This window comes from Tyto alba, unplaced genomic scaffold (assembly GCF_018691265.1).
Source record: "Tyto alba isolate M040663 unplaced genomic scaffold, T.alba_DEE_v4.0 Super-Scaffold_6, whole genome shotgun sequence".
NCBI lineage: Eukaryota > Metazoa > Chordata > Aves > Strigiformes > Tytonidae > Tyto > Tyto alba.
Genome location: NW_024881327.1, coordinates 43,677,812 through 43,695,804, shown reverse-complemented (window position 1 = coordinate 43,695,804; position 17,993 = coordinate 43,677,812). Strand labels below are relative to the sequence as shown.

The 17,993-nt window shown below is 37.1% G+C and overlaps 1 protein-coding gene across 5 annotated transcripts in view; it reads right to left on the bottom strand.

Annotated features, from left to right (window-relative positions):
• Positions 1-6,986: 6,986 nt before the first annotated feature.
• SORCS2 (sortilin related VPS10 domain containing receptor 2) overlaps positions 6,987-17,993 on the bottom strand; it is a 564,009-nt gene continuing 553,002 nt past the window's right edge. For all 5 annotated transcript variants that reach the window (XM_042807690.1, XM_042807689.1, XM_042807691.1 and 2 more), the window contains one exon: positions 6,987-17,699. In XM_042807690.1, the coding sequence (XP_042663624.1) occupies positions 17,635-17,699 (65 nt within the window). In that variant the 3' untranslated portion in view covers positions 6,987-17,634. The remainder of the gene's footprint in view (positions 17,700-17,993) is intronic.

Here is a 17,993-nt window from a genome sequence, read left to right as displayed (position 1 = left end):
AGTTCATTTAGGCTTTTTATTTCAAATTAAGTTATTTATTTGTATATTTCAATAAATATTTAATTTATATCTGTACATATTTATGATGCAAATTAGGCTTCTAGTCAACATTTGCAATGATTTAACAGTTGCCATTAAGAAGTGGTCCCACATCAAGTAATGCAGAGTAGTCAAAAGCCAAATCACTAGTCTTGTTTACCCAAGATTGGCATTGTTTCTTCCACCCCTATATCCCATGAAAAAAAAAGCCAATTCCTTGGCAAGGAGAGGTTTTAATCTGTGCCTGGGCTAGAACTGTGCAAATTTCTGTCCAAGCAAACAGAAATCATATGGTGCTGGGACCGTGCACTCAGCCCCAGCGCTGCGGCCTTCTGCTCTGTCAGAGATGCCGGTCGCCGTTGGCACCTATAGCACCCTCAGCACCTATAGCACCCGCTGCAGCAGGGGCTGCCGACAAAATTAAGCCTCTTTCTTTTGCCTTTCGTCCTTGCCCCCAATCCGGCACGTACTGTAATTGTATGTCTCTAATGTTTAAGTACATTGGTACCGTTGAAATCTGCATTAATGGCATGTCTATTCTATATAATGGCCAAGGTTTTGAAAGGAGGAAAACAAAAAAACCTCTGGAAATAACCTCTCTATAGACCACATACAGTGCTGTGAAATGTACTCTGTTTAGAACTATTGGTGCACAATTTTTTATAAAAAGCAACAGATCTTGTATTTTCACCATTTTTAGATTTCAGGATCACCAGGCAAAGTCAGCAATAGAGCAGCATGACTTTTGTTTTAAAGTAAAACTCTTGTATTTTAAAGTATTTCTGTCTTTTAAGAAAATGTTACACTTGTGCTTCCTCAACAAACTCCTGTTACTGTACCAGGTGCTTTTTTTAATTGTTTTTTTAATGAGTGATGCTTTTTTTTTTTTTAAAAAAAAAAAAAAAAAGACAACAAACAGATCATAACTTTGGGGGATAAAAGGTGTTTTTTAAAATGAGATGATTGTGGCAATTTAATTTTTAAAATGGATAATACTTAATTTAGTATTAATTTTTGTTACTGACACTTTCAAATTAATTGGCCCAGGCTGTATGTTGTAAGATAATGTTCTCATATTAAGAATGTAATTATTTCCTTATTGTATTTTTTGAAAAACAAAATCATATTTAAAAAAAATCTCTGTGAAAAAAGCATGAAAGAAACATGAAAAATGTTTTTGTTTTATTTTTGTTATTGGATATGTTGGCAGTGCCCATTATAATTGACTGTAAATATAGTCTTTCTACTGTATTTCTCAATGTATTTAAGTTTTTTGACACACATTCATGGAAACTTCTGTTAAAAAAAAAAAAAGGTCCAAAAGAGACCCACCTTCAAATGTGTGTCTTAGTAGCTTCAACTCACTTTACGCCTTACTAGTTTATTCTTCAGAATGTCTTGCAGAGTGTGAAAAAGACTGGCACCTGGTAGGTGTGACAGATCCAAGGCCATTATTAATAAAGTTACCTGTCAAAAAAAGAAGTATTTGCATTGTTGTCTCTTGGCACTTGTCAGTATAATAAGTACGTGACACCTCAGCAGGATACCCGCAATAGTCATTCTCAACTGAGTACCATTCTCCCATGCCACTGGGTTGAAAAATGCTTAGACAAGCTATAATTAGTATTTTTTTTGGTATCGGTTCTGTCCCCATTTAGCTGTGTGATGACCTTCTGCAACTTGAATGCAGTCTACCTCAAGGCTCACTCAACAATGAAAATGGAAGTTCCAATGTATTTAGAGCTCACAGCAGAAGTTGCCACTTATCTAGTGCTACTGTATCACTCTGCTCAGATGTCAAAGCCATTCATAAATAATGTAAAATGCAAAACACTAAAAATTACCCCTAATAAATTGAAGTGGCTTAAAATCAAACTGAGCTAATTATCAGTCTACTTAATGATAAATATAGCAATTCCTTATAGATAACTGACAGATGAGATTGAAAAGTGATAAGCCACAATTACTCCTTGTTGCTTTTCTTAGATTTAGCTGTTGCTCCAATTACACTAAAAGTATTACCAAATGTCATGCTTAAGTAGAAAGTACATTTCATTTTACCAAACTCAGGGAAGCACTATTATAAAGTAGTCTAATTGGTTTCCTTTCTGTACTTACTGCCTCCTTGACCTCAGGAGAAGGAAGCGATCAGCATTTGTAAATTATCATGGTGGTATAACTAGTAGGAATTGTCTCTCAAGTAGACACAGCTTTTTGTCTGCTTAATCAAAGCTTAGAATCCTTTTCTGCCTTTTGTCAACTGAAAAGCCTTCAAAAGCAAAGCAAATTATTAGTATTTCTCTAGACAAAGAAGGAATCTCTGTAGAAAATATATAGGACAGGTTTTATAAAAGTATGTATATGTTATAGATATAAACATATATTTAGAACAGTACTATATAATATGTAATATTATTATAGTATATATGCAAAAATTAGAAAATTAATACTTTAATTTACTCAGGCTCAGGGCCTAAAAAAGCCTTAAAGAGGATCATAGTATTTAATATTTAGTCTACCCAGTTGCATCCCAAAGGCATTCACTATGAAAGACTCCACCAACACCTAACTTACTTCATTGTGGTTTATTCCTGCAGGTGGGCACCCACACTGTAAGAATTTCAGTGCTTTAATGTTAAGTTCCTCTTTTTTTTAATGTATTTTTTAAAATTTTGTGCATAAGTTGAATACCATCACACCCCTCATTACAGGACCTGAGCACAGGGTTTTATAAAGAAGGACTCCTGGCTAGAGAACGAATGATGGCAAATGTGACACCATTTTTCAAATGGAGAGGGAAGAAATCAAGAAACACAGACTTTTACAGCTGTACTGGGCAAGTTGATAGATGGTATAATAAAGTGAAGAATTAGTGAACAAACTGTGAAATCACTGTGCTGGTGTAGAGTCAATGAAGGATTTATACTGGGGTGTCATTGCTCATGAAGTGCTAAGAGGTCTGTGAGGCTATTAGTAAGCATCCAGGAAAAGAACATAATCTGCCTGGATTTCTTCAGTACACTTTTGACAAGGGCCATTACTGAAGATGTTTATGTAGCTACAGGAGAAAAGGAAAAGGCCCAATAGGATAAATAACTGGTTGGTAAACACACAAAAAAAGGGCATAAATTCTCTATTTCCAGTGGCCTTGGCCTTTCCAGTCAGTCTTGGGATCCCACAGGTTTGGGGTCTGAGCCCTGTGCATATCAGAATATTCAGAAATAATTGTGGGGAAAAAAAGCAATGAAAAAATTGCTGTTAGTAATATATTCAGGATATTAACCCTAAAACCCAACTACAAGGATTTTCAGAAATACCTTACACAACTTCACCAGTGATTAAAATGTCAGAAGAAATTTAGTGTAGAGAAATACAGAAAGAGCTGCCTGTGGGAAGAAAAGAAGAAAAAAAACACAAAACCCAAACCAAACCAAAAAACCCCAAACCTACAACAACAAATAACCAATCTAGACAATTATGAGTGTTGATATAGTACTACACCCAAGATGATCATCTGTTTTAATAGTTAGATCCATGCACTGTATAGTAACAATAATTAGGAAAAACAAAAAAACCCCAAACAAACAACAACAACAACAACAACAACAACAACAACAACAACAAAAAAAAAAAAAAAAGCACAGTGAAAAAATATCCTGTGGTCTAAAATGCAACAAATAGCTGTAGACCCTGTCTGACTTGTACAACTTGAACAAACAAGTGGTAAAAAATAGAAAACCACCCACCAATCCACCAATCACTTCAAATACCTCCATTATCTGCTTTAGGACCTATAGAACATAACCTAAAGTCTGGGCAGAGACTATCATAAATAAACTCGTATGGGCGATGGTACAAGGCCAAGAAAGAAATCCAAAAGCATAGCAACCCCTCTATACAAGGGAAAACATTATTGATATTACAGTTAAATTCAAGCAGAAAAGAAAGATAAGGCCTTTTCAGTGTTAACCAAAAAAATTCTTGAGGAGGGAAGGGAATATGTTAAACTGTTATAAAAACCTGCAGCAGAATGGGGACTGAAATAGTCCCTCTCACTAACTGTACATACTCTTGAGGGTATCAAAGTTAATGGGGCAGGTTCAAAACAACTACATAGAGGTACCTTCACTCACTGCCCAATTCAGCTACGGAACTTGGTGCTGCAGAATTTTACAGATGCTAAAAACTTGTACAGGTCCATAAACAATAAGCAAAATTCGTGGCAGAAAAGAATTACTTCAGGCTATCAAACACAAGGCTACCAGCGCCAAAGCAGAAGGGTCCTGCTCCAGGGTAGATGGAGGCTGGAAGTGCTACTGGGTAAGTGTCCTCATGTGCTCCCCCTGTTTCTCTGCCATACTGCTACTGTTAAATGAAGCTGGTTTCTTTCATAGAAGACTACGTAGTTTTTCCCACCAGCAGTTACAAAAGCATTCTCACCTATAAAATAATGTATCATATTTTTTTTCAATTTGATTTATAATGCAATCACCTGTCTTAAGATAAGGACAATGCAATATCATTCCTTCACAATATATTAAATAACCAAAACAATGAAATTACATCAAGGATATTCCTCTTCAATAATCTCTCCTGATGTCAAGGAAATAATTTTCCTATTAGATTTTATAGAATTATAGCTCAGTAGAATTAAAGCTACATAGTCCTGAGTTGAGCATAAGTGAAAAGCTTAATTCCTGGTTTCATTATTAATTTTTAAATAGACTGATAATTGCTGTCACTGAATTATTGCTTTGAATTATTACTTTTTAAACCTGATCTTTTAGCATGTACTGCTGCTTCAGAGGTTTTTTGAAGGTCAGTTTTTGGTGTGATGCTGTAATGGTGAGAACAGATCCTCCTATCATGTTAAAAGTACACTGAGCTGCATTTCTACCAGTTTGCTTCAGGCTTAGAAAACCACGAGGGTCAGGGTACAGCAACATTTTCACCACAGCAGCTGGATTCATATTAAAGCAAAGCATCTTTCATGGCATAAATCACAAAAAGAAAAAAATGGAAAATAAATCAGTGTGTTAATGGACAACAGGAAGAAAAATACTGGATGCTATTTATGACCCAGAAGTTTTCTTATAGAGTCATAATTTATTATGATGTTTAAAACAGGCTTAAAAATAGTGTAACAATTAATATGACTTCGATGAGGACAACAAAGGAAACAGAAGTGAAGTGATTATCTTCTTCTTTTGCCATGGAAATTGGTCTCTGAAGTAAAGTAGCCCTTCGGGTTAAGTATTAGCAAGTTTCATTTGGTGTCTCACTTATAGGAACATCTTGTCCATGCCTGTTCTCATTCCTGCCCTTCCAACTCCGGAGCTTTCCTCAGAAAGAACTACTGGAACATCATTAAAAATAGGAGACTTTAGGATCCTTTTAGATGTTTTACTTTTGTTTATATCGGAGCATTAAATTGGGAAAATGAAACCTAGTCACTTGAAATTCAATAGGCTGCTTTTTTAGTGATAAATTGCAGTTTAAGGTCTTACCTAGCCACAATATAGGATTAGAGAACCTAAAATGGCAACCATCAAAATGTTTTCTAGCTGAGTTACACAAGTAGGGAAAGCCTACAGCTTCATTTCTAAACCCAGCCTCACATTTAGCATGATGTGTCACAGGATAGGATTGTACAGCCCATACCATAGGGTTCCTCTGGCTGATAAGTCTTTCAGCAGGGACTCTGAGAAAGTGCTCAACTAGGTCAGACTGAGAAAATTAAACTTATATTTTGGAAATTGTTCCTTTTAACTGCCTATCTTCTGATCCTCAAAATATACTAACTCCATGAATAAATAATCCATTCACTCTCCCATTAAAACTTCATTGTAGTCTGTAAAATTTCTATGGCTAATGAAAAAAATGGTAGATAATGGTTTATATTGCTGCTTTGTCCCATCATGAGGTTTCGTAAGACTTCACATCTCTGCTCTTCCCTGTTGTGGGTGTTAGGCAGTGAAAAGAACTGTCAAGTTTTTCTTTTGCCAGCATCAGGCTTTCTCTGTGAAGGCTCAGCCTCTGCCCCGAGCCACTGCTGCAACCACCCGTCAGCAAACCATGAACTGTGTTCCAGTCCTCAAACTGAGCTAAATCTGTAGCAGTTCACCTCAAAACTCAAAAAACCCTCCGAAAGGCAGGGAAGGATGTCTGAATTGTAGGGATGCATGGCACATTTTTACTTCAGCAATTCAGTGACCTTTGCAAAGACAGAGAGCACTTGTCAGGATAAGTCACAGAGCATTTTGAAAGCCAGGGCCCAATCTTTGCATAAAGCTACCTTAAGGACAAGGTTTGATTTTCAGACACCTCAATTTTGCAAGAAGGATGCAACTTCTATACAGCACAGGCAAATCTCCAGGAAGAGAGTGGGATAAAGGAAAGACAATGCAGTTAATAAAGAAAAAAAGAGTAATTAAGGAGCAAGTAGTGTGTGAAGCCAATAAAAATGGAAGAGATTAGAATAAAGACATGGAAAGGGCAGAAGAACACACAGAGCTTTGTTCTATTATAGGGAGATCAAAGCTGAAAGCTGCTGAAGTCTTTAATTCTTTAGCTAGACAGAAATATTCAGCCTTTGCTGCAGCAGAGTTCTAGAACATATTTTTCAACTGCAGCTGCATGGCTTCAGTCTCACCACAGAGTGTCACCCTCATGCCAATTATACTTCAGCCGCTCTACTAGGGAAACGGGGTAAAAGGACTTTTCCCTAGAAGTGCAGTTGAGCAGCAGTATAGGAGGATGGAGTGGAGTGGCTAAAGTGGAGGAAGATGAAGCTTTTCTGCAGCCTTTGATTTCAGTGCTGCTGATGTTGAGTAGTTTGCTGATAACTACCGACAAATCAAAACCCACACAAACTCTGGGGACTGGTTAAACCCTTTTCCCTGCATAAATCCCATTAAATGCTTCACAAGAAAAAACAAAGCAACCAATAGTTTAGAACAAATTTTATTAAAGAAAAACCTGTAGTGCAGGTTCTCAGGACAAATGCATACCTTTGGATGCAGTGGAGTACACAGGTACGTATACAGTAGTTTGCCTGCTACATGTTTGGAAGCTGAAAGAGACCGTGATAATCTGTACTGCACAGCTCATCACCATCGTTAAAAGTTGACAAAAACTTGGTTGTGGATCACTAACAGATACTTGGTTATGTGTGTGAACTACATATTGCACAAGACTTTTGATTAAGCTATTAATTGTGCAATTGAATCACAGTTAAGTGTCACATTAAGTATATTCAAACATATATTTGATTTTTTTTTTTTTCTCAAAACCATCACATCACTACAAAACTGCCATTAAATGTTACATATTTACAAAAATATACAAAAAACACTTTTTCCCATTTATGACAATGCACCAGTTATGGATTAATTTAATTCTTCCCTTGAGCCCTGATACCGTATACAAAGAAACCTGCTGAAAGTCAAGGTCTCCTGAATCAAAATTAGGAAAAGGCATGTACTGTTTTCACAATACTAGAATGTGCAAAGGTAGAAGGAGAGGACTGCGTAGTCACATATGTTGAAGGTATGAACTGTAGCATACTGATGACTGCTAAGAGCCTTTCCATGGATTGGAAGGGCCCCTTTGTTAGAAATCCATTTAGAAACAGTGTTAAGCATTTGCTGATCATATTCTGGAAAAGCAGTTGCAAGTAGTTCAAAAACTAAGTTCTACCTTGGCTGTAATAAGCTTACAGCTATTTAAAGTACTCTCATGATAGCCACAGAAATAAGAATTGCAGGTGAAAATCAGCTGGTCACCTGGGTGAGTACAGATGTGTAAGATGATGAGCAATTTCAGCCTGCAGCTGCATTTCAAATTTGTCATGGGTGAGCACCTTTCTTCCATAACACAAAGCTGAACTGACAATGTCTGTGGAACTGCATGGTCATAAATTAGGGTAGAATTTGGCCCTGCAGTGACAAATAAACAATGCTCCACATGAACAATGGGGTAGCAAGAAATGCTTTGTGAGTTTTCACAAGGAGTATGTCAAGTCTAGTTTTGATTTTTATATGTATTTATCAAGAGCTGTAGCTCTGATTAGCCAAAATAATTGGGCTTGGTTTCATTACCAATTTTTTTTTTTTTTTTCACATGGATAATGACAACAATATCTATATGATTTATCTGTCTGAGTCTGGAGATTTTGGACCCACCTGTGCAGAAACAGCCCCAGATGCACTGTAAACATGCCAGTATTCATCCTTTACTCTTAAAATAGAAAATTCTCCCATTCCAATTCTCATTATCTCTCCAAATCTTTCTCCAATACTTAATCCAGGGTGAATTGATATTCCTAGGGCAGCTTCATAAATACAGAGCAATGATACTATGGTAATTTCATTTAGGTGAGGAAGGGCAGGTAGTTGATGTCTCCTAAAATCACGCTTGCAGTGCATTAGTGCGACATTCTTTAGAACGACCTCCCCTTTTGCAGAGAAATATATATATGGTTAATGGAAAGGTAAATCACAGTAGCTGTACATATTTGTAAACATAATCACTAAGTAAAGCACAAAAGTAGAAAATTCCCAAAGTACGCTGCCAGCTGATGAAGTGCCCCACTTCTTCCAATCAGCTATTCCTCTGCAAAGTTTTTCTTGCATTTTTTTTTTTTTCTCAGCCACACAGAAGAGGATAAAAATGCATGAATCCCCTTTTGACATCAACCCAGCTTACTGGCAGAACCACAATCAGAGAAAAGTAGCTCAGAAGAGACTGGGATCAAGAGGGGAGAATTTAAGTATGCTTCTCCATTTGATAACATTTTCCCTCCAGAGACGTCTGCACTGCAGGAAGTACAGCCCATGACCCATGAGGAAATAAATCACAGCTTGTCAGTGATGAATTAAAAAAAGGAGCTGTACTCAAATGCCTAGTGTGCATATGAAATGGAGGAACTCTGTGTTCCTAAAATTAAAATTTCTAGTCATGTTCAGAAAAATCCAGTGGCTGGTGTTTACCCTCAGGAATACTATACCAACTCCATTCATCCTCTCTAAACATTATAAAATTACAGCTCATAGGTTCCTAGCAAATTATATTTAAGCAGTATAAATCCAAGACACAGACCCTATAAAATAATGCTTCTCCCTTGCCTCCTATGTTGGTGATTTGGTAAGGAGGAATACCATTAGCAAATGCCTTACAATCATCTCAGAATTAAATCTACATTAGAGCTACCTCTGGAGCGCACATATATACATCCTGGCTCCTGGGAAGCAACCTCTTTTCCATGCACCTCTAGTGGGACTTTGCTGTGAGTCAGATCCCTCTTAAATTATAGGTAGAAATGCTAATAATTTCACATGCTCCTGTTAGTGCATCAGTTTAGACTCATGGTTTAAAGTCTCTGCATGCAACCAAGAAAACTGAAAATAGTTGCCATTACAAATTAAAGTAAGCTCCAAAGCTTAATCAAAACAAAATCAACAACTCGTGGCAAAACCATACACACTGGAATCACATTCTCCCTGCTTTTCTTTGTCCTGTTTAGTCTTGCACTCCCTTCCCTCCTGTACCTCTCTCACGTATGCTCCCTCTCTAACACAGGCTCTAACCTTCAAAGATACTGCTGAGCTTTTCAATTATCTTATTCCCATCAACTTCTACAAGCTTCTCCAACAAGAATATTCTGCCTAACCTATCTGATGAGTGCTTAATCTTGTATTTTATGGAATTTGAAAGCAAGCCATTTGCCTCTGCCTCTAGGAAGGGTTGCATATAGACCTGTCCCACAAACCTGACAAGTCAAATTGCTCCCAAGAGGAATGATCCCTGTTCCTGCACCTGTTAGGAATGGGCCCTCTTAACTTCATTTATTCTTCAGCTTCATGTTGTATCAATGAATTTAAATGGCTGTGTACAAGCTTGGGCCTCAGTATTTCCCATACTGAAATACAAATGCAGTTCAATGGTCTGGCAAGGTGTCTCTGCCCAACCCTGATGCAATTCTGTACCTGCCAGATTGAATGGCTAGTAAAGCAAGCCAGCCCTTGCTGTGCTCCAGAAAATTCATGCAAACACCATGTCTCATCCCCATAACCCAAAACGAGGCAGGAGGCAGCATTTGGGAGATAACGGCCATAGCTGACTGTCAATTAAATATATGGTTTTTCACTACAAACCAAGAGCAAGGTCAACCTATACATGGATGAGAGAGGAAAATGCTAGGTACTTATTCTTACAGGGAATAAAACACTCATCCACATCTCAGACTAGAGGTATGTGCTCTCTGGGACAAGCAGCTAAGAGAAATCCTGGAAGGGCAAAGGGGAAGGGTTCCAGAAAGATTTAGAGAAAATGACAGCCAAAATTAAAAGTGAATGGATTAAATGAACAAAAAGTGGGAAAGACACAGGAAGGATGGACTACAGTGGGACAAAGCACATATATCAACGCAGATAATATAGCAGAGCTCAGAGGAGAGAAAGGTATGGGGAAGAGATTCTTCTTCTTATCACTCAGGACACAGTAAGGCTCGTATCCAAATAAAAACACAGATGAAAACAGAATATAAAGCAAAACAAAAAGCAAGGAACTTTCTTTGAACTTGTAGAGAACTGTCATCAGGAGGAGGAGGCAGGCAAGGCAGAGCAACAAACTGCAGCAAAAATTAAAAAGAATAAATGTACAAAAAAAGGAAGGGAGGAACAAATGAGGAGAAACAGAAGAGAATGGAAATTCAAAAAATTTTTTGTATGAAGTGTCACCAATTACTTAGCAAAAAGTTGGAAACATTAAATAATGCATGCCACTTATCTGAATATTTCAGCATTTCAGAAGATTAATCCCAAGAGACAAGTGTATTTACGAGCAAATGAAGCCAGTGAATTGGGCATCTTCCTATGCTTATGATGATATTCTGTAATCTTAACTATTTAAATGCCCTTCTGTGAATCTGGGACATATAAGTGGTATATTAAAATATTCTCCTTTAGACTAGTTTTATAATTTGCAAATTGCCTATGGGCATGTTACTGATGTTTGGAGTGTACACTTCTCCTTCTGCATAGTCCTGCCTACTCAAAATCTGTAACAAGGATGCCTCAAAAACTGTGTGGAAAGAAGTCTGCTGTTTTACTATACGAGCTGTTCTCATTAAAAAGCATCTCTTTCGCCATTTTGGAAAGATTTCCTTTTTAAACTGCTTCAATTAATAAGCAAATGCTGTGAATTAAGACTTTTTTAAAAATAAAAAAAAAAAAAAAAAGAGAGAATAAGCTAATTCTTGTCCTTTGATGTGCAAGAGCAGACACTGTCAATAAGAACTAAATACAAGTATCAAAAGCTGGCTAAAATTAACAACAAATAACATAGAAATATATGACATGCTAAGAAATTTATTTGGAACTCCGGGCCTTCCTGGTGATTAATATACTCATTATACCATTAAAAATATATGCAATAAAGTCATGTTATTTAAGTAGCACTATGTACCACTGCATGTATTATTGTTGCCCAACAGGGCTTTATGTCCACTGTATTGCAACAAATCAGTGTAAAGGCACAAATTCTACAGAAACTCAGAAATCAAGTCTGATCAATAAAGCTCAAGTTTGTGTAACGCTTTCAAGTGTTCCAAGGAAATAATTTTAAACAGAATTACTTGAGTAAGTGAAAGAGCCCATTTTTTTCAGGGTTAATAAATGTCACTCCTAAAAGAAAATCAATCTGGAAGGAGAGAGAGACACAAAGAGTATGCAGTTAAGAACATGTATTTTTAGAGATATTATTAAAAACACTTTTAATACAAACCATAACAGCTCTTTGATAATGATTTTGTTCACATAGTTTTATCATTGCACTGCAGAGTGCATATTTCTAAGACTTCTAGTATTGCTTCTCTTAGATATTGTCTTTCAGAAGAACATCTCAGCTACCAGCACATAAACTAGCTGAAAATAGTAATACTGACAAGCTTCACATAAGGAAAATGAAGAGATGGAAAGAATGAAAATCCTTCATTCAGTCATACATGCCTCCACAATTCATATTTTAAGTAATATGCTACTGCATTCAACAGGAGGAAAAAGGCGGGGACTGAAGACTTAAAGGAATGAGAACCCACATATTAAGAATCATGAAACTAACTTGCTGTATGTATCTATTTCAGAAAAAAAAAAAAATTCTAAGAGGAATGCATTCTTTAGTCTTCGCACCACCTTGAAGTACCATTACAGGTCCTTATTTCCCTGATGTTATGTATCATCCCCTCTGCTCTATGCAACACACTTGAAAAGAAAGGAAAAATAAAAACTGTCCATATGACATTCCCATTCAGATTTGGGAAGTGAGCTGCTCTAGTCCATCTTGACATTGAGAAATCCTTCTGTGCTCCCTCCAGCTTGAGGTTACAAAAAGAATTGGAGGAAAAACTGCCAAGATGATCAATCAGGTAGAAGGGCTGATTTAGAAAAGCAGATTAAAAAATTAAGAGTACACAGCTGGACATTTCCCAAAGCCTGCAGGGTTAGGCTTTTAATCGAAAAAGATAACTGGGAGTCTGAGTTATTTCAGAATTTGTCACTTTGATGATTAGAGTCTGAAAATAGGTGAAAAACATTACATATATATCCATGACAGAAATAAACACACATTTAAATGGCACTGAGAGACCTAATACCAAAAGGAAATAAAGAACTTGAAAATACAGACTTAACATTAAGAAAGTTATCTGTGCAGATCCTGTAACTACTTCTAGGCAACTAGATGCTATTCTAATGGAAGATTTAGAAAGACTGTCTCAGACTAGTAAGATTAGGCTATGTTTCAGTCTTGTAAAGAAAGTTGTAGAAGCAATGTACAGTTGGGACTAAAATAGAGAAAATGAGCCAGGAAGCAGGTTTTTGGATGGACTTTGAAAACACGACAAAATTTTGCATCTCAAAAATCAATATTTATAAAGGTAAATGCTTATAAATTTCTTCCTGGTGGAAAGCCAATATTTTGAGAGAAATGTGCACTGACTTTCATCTAAAACTCTAAAATAAAAATGAAGATAGAAACAATACAGCAGTATCAATGAATATATAATAGCAACTTCAACTGTTAGGGTCTGTGCAGTGAAGTAAATATTTTAGCCTCTCTTTCCCCCCCAAAGTGTCATTAATGAAAAATTACAAAACATTTTTTTATAGGAAACAGGAAAAATCTACAACTGAAATTCTCATCAATTCTATCAACTTAGCAACTTTGTATTCAACTTGAAATAACACTAGAAATTCAAAGCTTATCAGAACCACTAGTTCATCATTAAAAAGTTACTGCAAACAAATGCATGTATTTAATTTCTTAAAAATAAAAAAACACCCCTGCATTTCTTTAAACATGTATTTGTGTAAGGAGGATGGAAACCACTGCAGTTCAGCTTTACTAATCTCTATTAAAGAGACAGCATACAGTAGTAGAGTATTCTGACTAAAGGGATGTCTCATTGGACCTAAACCACAGCTAACCATCATAATCATGTCAGATGAAATCTGCTTTGCACTAGGAACTACTAATGGCACAGCACTGATTTATCTCTGTCTGTCCAGAGGACAGTAATTTAACAAATCATCTACTTTATATGAATAAACACTTTACTCCTTTTTATACTGGTCATCAAAAGCAGAAAACTCATCAAGAAATATATGATTCAATGAGAATATCCTAAAAGAGTTCAGAGAAATTGGATGTGAATTGGAGATAATAACAACATCTTGCCTCAGGCTGGTACCTCCTATTTCTTCACAGCCATTTCCACCACCCTCTCCTACAGGGTATGAAAATATACATTGGTTTATATTGCTTTTATTTTTGACAAATTAATTTACACTATGTGTGAATTTTCCCTAAATGTCTTCTGAGCATTTCTGAGCACTTTATATGGATGGGACACTCCAAAGCCATATAAAACATTCCATGTCAAAAGGGAAATCAAAGACAACATCTGTAAATCTTGATGGCTCTGTTAGAATGATTCAAATCAGTACTGCTTGGAGCACTGTGAAAAGTACAGAGTGTTTTAGAAATTGTGAATACATCAGAGTTTAAGAAGGGCAAAAGATGTAAATGAGGCCAATACACCGCCAGTTTTGTTGGTTTCAGTATAGCTCAATATCAATGTTATTAAGTATCACTGTACCCATTATTACAAGGCTTTTGACCAAATAACACTGCAGAAAGTAAGTTTAAGATACTAGTGTGTAACAGCAAAATCATAGCCAATATTGCAATGCTACCATGTAACAATATGTTCCAATAACAGTTTTTAAATAATACATAAAATTGCCTTTTTTTTTTTTTTTCCAAGCGATGTACTTTTTTTGGATTTCTCATTTTTTACATTTATACATAATTTCTGCTGGTTTCAGTAGACTATCTTTAATAACAGTGATAATTACAAGTAAAACAAAGACAGTGAAACTACTAATAATTTATGCTCACAAAATTCACTCTGAAGATCCTGAACAAACAGTAATTCATTTAGCCTCACAATACCCCTGTGAGGCAGATAGTTACTATCAGCCCCATTTTACAGGTGGGGAAACTGAAGCACATACAGGTTAAGTAACTTGATCAAAGTCTGGGTACAGAATCCAGATATCTGACAGCCATCTTCTGTTTCTTAGCCATGAAATTACCCTTTCTCATTTACAATTTAAACTGGAATATGTCAAAATGCTGCATGTGTGTGTGCAGGTGCATTTGTGACTAGCATCTGTGCATAGAAACAACTCTGTGTTTCTGTATGCATATGTATCAGCATTTAGATACATATAAAGGATAAAATGCTAAGATGTCATAGATGTAGTTCAACAGATTTGAAATGTAGTTCTAGTAAGAGTTTTCATTTAAAGACAAACCAAGACACCATGAATGGGAAAATGCTAATGATATTTTCTCAGTTTTAAAATAATTCATTTTAAAATTATTCTTGCCAGGGAATCAAAGGTTTCCTTTATTATCTTCTGGGTATTATTAATACAGTTATGGCAATACTGACATCTCTTTAGAAAACAGTGTTTTTAAGACAAGACAAACCAACCATACAGGAGTGCTGCATGAATCAAATTAATAAGCATTGAAAAATACTATTACAGGCACTATATTGTGCTAAGTGTTAATTAGAGTACCAAGCGGTTAAATATTTGACAGTGCTCCAAAAGACTCCTGTTATCAGAGACACAAGTCACCCTGTATTAAATGTATGAATATAGCTGTTAAAGCATAAATTAGATGTGTGACCTAGTACCAACAGTGTCCTCCAATCAGTCGAACCATGGGACAACAACCCCAAAGCAGAACTTCCATCCCATCCCTTGTCCATGAGGCTAATCTGTCACTCACCTGCCCTATGCTAATAACCCACTTCAGATTTATACCACAGGAACAAGCAACCTGTTTGCAATACTATTTTATTCTCTGCTCCAGCTCATTTCCACTAGAAAAAGCATAAAGAGCTGGTGAGGAGGGAAAGCCTTTGGTGCAACAATCTCAAGAGTTTCCAATGTACAACAGATTTTGTATTTGCACTTCTCTTCAAGAAACCCAGATTTAGATACATGTAACAATTTAGATTTCTACACAGTCTGGCATACAACAGTCAGCTAGAGCATTGCTTCTCCATAAATCAGTTTGCATGGCACTCTACAACTAAATAGGCAGAAATTTTAGAATAATTTTTGAAATTATTTTCCTGAGCAGTTTGCAAGCACTTTTCAGAATCTTCACTTTAACTTTTCCATCTAGCTCCTTACAGTAAATTTATAATCTAGATTTTCTTGTGCTTTAGACATACATCTTGTGGGGTTTATGAGAGCCTATAGTACTACACTGAATTACTGCATCCCCATCCGTGCATTTGATGACAATATCCACATGGAAGAATGACTCCAATGCATACGATAACTTTAAGACAATTCTTTTGTGGTTTACCAGCATTCATTATTTTCTGTTTGTTTATTCAGAAAGATGTAGTTAGCTATCTGTATTCTCCTTAACCAAGGTGGTGCGTGAGCTTGCCGCTAGCATTGGTGTGACATTCAGTGAATAAAGAGTTATTTCTTCTCTATTGAAGGCAAAAAGTGAAGAGATTATATAGGTTTCTGAGAGAAGCATCCTAATCTCAGGCAGCTGGGAGAGATAGGATGCCAGATGCTTAAACTCATCACATCACAGTCTGTTTCCTACGCGGCTCCATAAACCTCAGGGAAAAGACCAGCAGGGTGTGGATTCACCACACTGCTGATTCCCTAGGGATGAAGAGGCTGGGACTAGGAAACTCTGACCCAATTTACAAAACTGGGATTAGGAAACTCTGACCTGACTCACAAGCCTTTCTACAGGCAGCTCCTTCAGAAGCCCCATCACCTTCCCTGCAGAAACAGCGGCCAGCAGCAATAGGGACTGAGTGACACCCTGTGGTGATGGGAAATATGAACCCCTAAATCACAAACCATCCTCCCCATGGCCCACTGGATTGTCAAACCTATCCGAGCACAGAAGGTCAGGTCAGAGTTTGCCCACCCCTGCCTGCAAGGGCAAACAGTCAGGGAAAATCCGAAAGAAGGATGCAGGTGGGAAGGGGATGGCAGTGTGCTACCCAGTCGTGCCCAGAGAAGAGCTCTGACCTGCCCAGCACCTCTGCCCTAATAGGAAGTTTTAAAAAAATAACCATATAAAGAAAGTGACTTAAAAGAGGTATTTACACTCTCTGGAAATTTAAAAAGAAACAGGCCACCAGCATGGGGTTTTACAGGGTAACTCATCCGGCAGCTGCCATTGTCCTAGAGGTGCTCGCTCAAGAGACAAGAGAACAACTGAAATGACTGTCCACAAGTGAAGGCACCTGGTCTGGAAATAGCATCAAGCTGGTGTTTTTCTTTCACACATGGTGGGATTGGGGGAGATACTGGTGCTGATGGTTTGTCAAGACTTGCTACACTTACAAGACCATTACCCTATATTATGAGATACCTTAATTAACAGTTTACTTCCCTTAACCCACAGAGGGGCCTAAGCCTAAATTCATTAGATTGTCTCACACATGTTTAAGTTAAGAGCTTGTATTGACTAGGAGTGCATTTGTCTCCTTGCTCACTCCTCTCCCAGTACAGAAACACTTGGCCTCCTAAAAGAAGTCATTGTGATCAATCAACCATCTGTTCTGGTCTAGTCACTTGTGTAAAAATCACCTTTTCAGGCTGAAGAGTCCCAGCCTTCTGCTGAATACCTCAATTAAAAATATAATTAAAAAGTTACAGTCAATAATTCTAAAAATAAACATAAAGAACTAGAGCATATACAGAAAAGAAATAAGGTGGCATTGAAGGTGCCTAGGGCTACAAATTTGCTACCATAGTTTGAGTTTCAATCGTAATGAGTTCTTAGGCCATAGAGTGAACACAAGACATATTATCCTTCTCCCTCGGTAACTGATGATGGACGCTTTTTTCCATGGGACTGGTAAGAAACATCCTTTCCACCAGCATTTACAGCCATATTTGCAATTTGTGACATCACCAGGGAAAAATAAAATGATACAGAGAAGAGTCTTTCGGTTTTTGTGTTCAGCTGTAAATATCAGCTAACCAGGTAACTGTGCATCTCTCTGGAGTTGATGCTCAAAACCACGCCTGAGTGACTGCCTACAAAAATATAGAAACAAAAGGCCAGCATTAGTGTATTTCAGGCACTTCACAATAAATCCCCCTTTTATTTCAGGGACAAGTCAATCGCATAAAGAGAGTGGCTTTAGCAAACAACAGTTCAGGTGAAGGTTGGTGCAACAGCTCCATGTACCTACAGCATACTTTCACTCAAAGCTTTTGCTCATGGTGGTGGATTTGTGGTGAATTCCTAGGGTTTCTATCCCAGTGACAGCATAAGTTGGTTCTCTTTGTGGCTTAAAAAAGGTGTAGTTGTCTCGAGGGGTGCAGGTG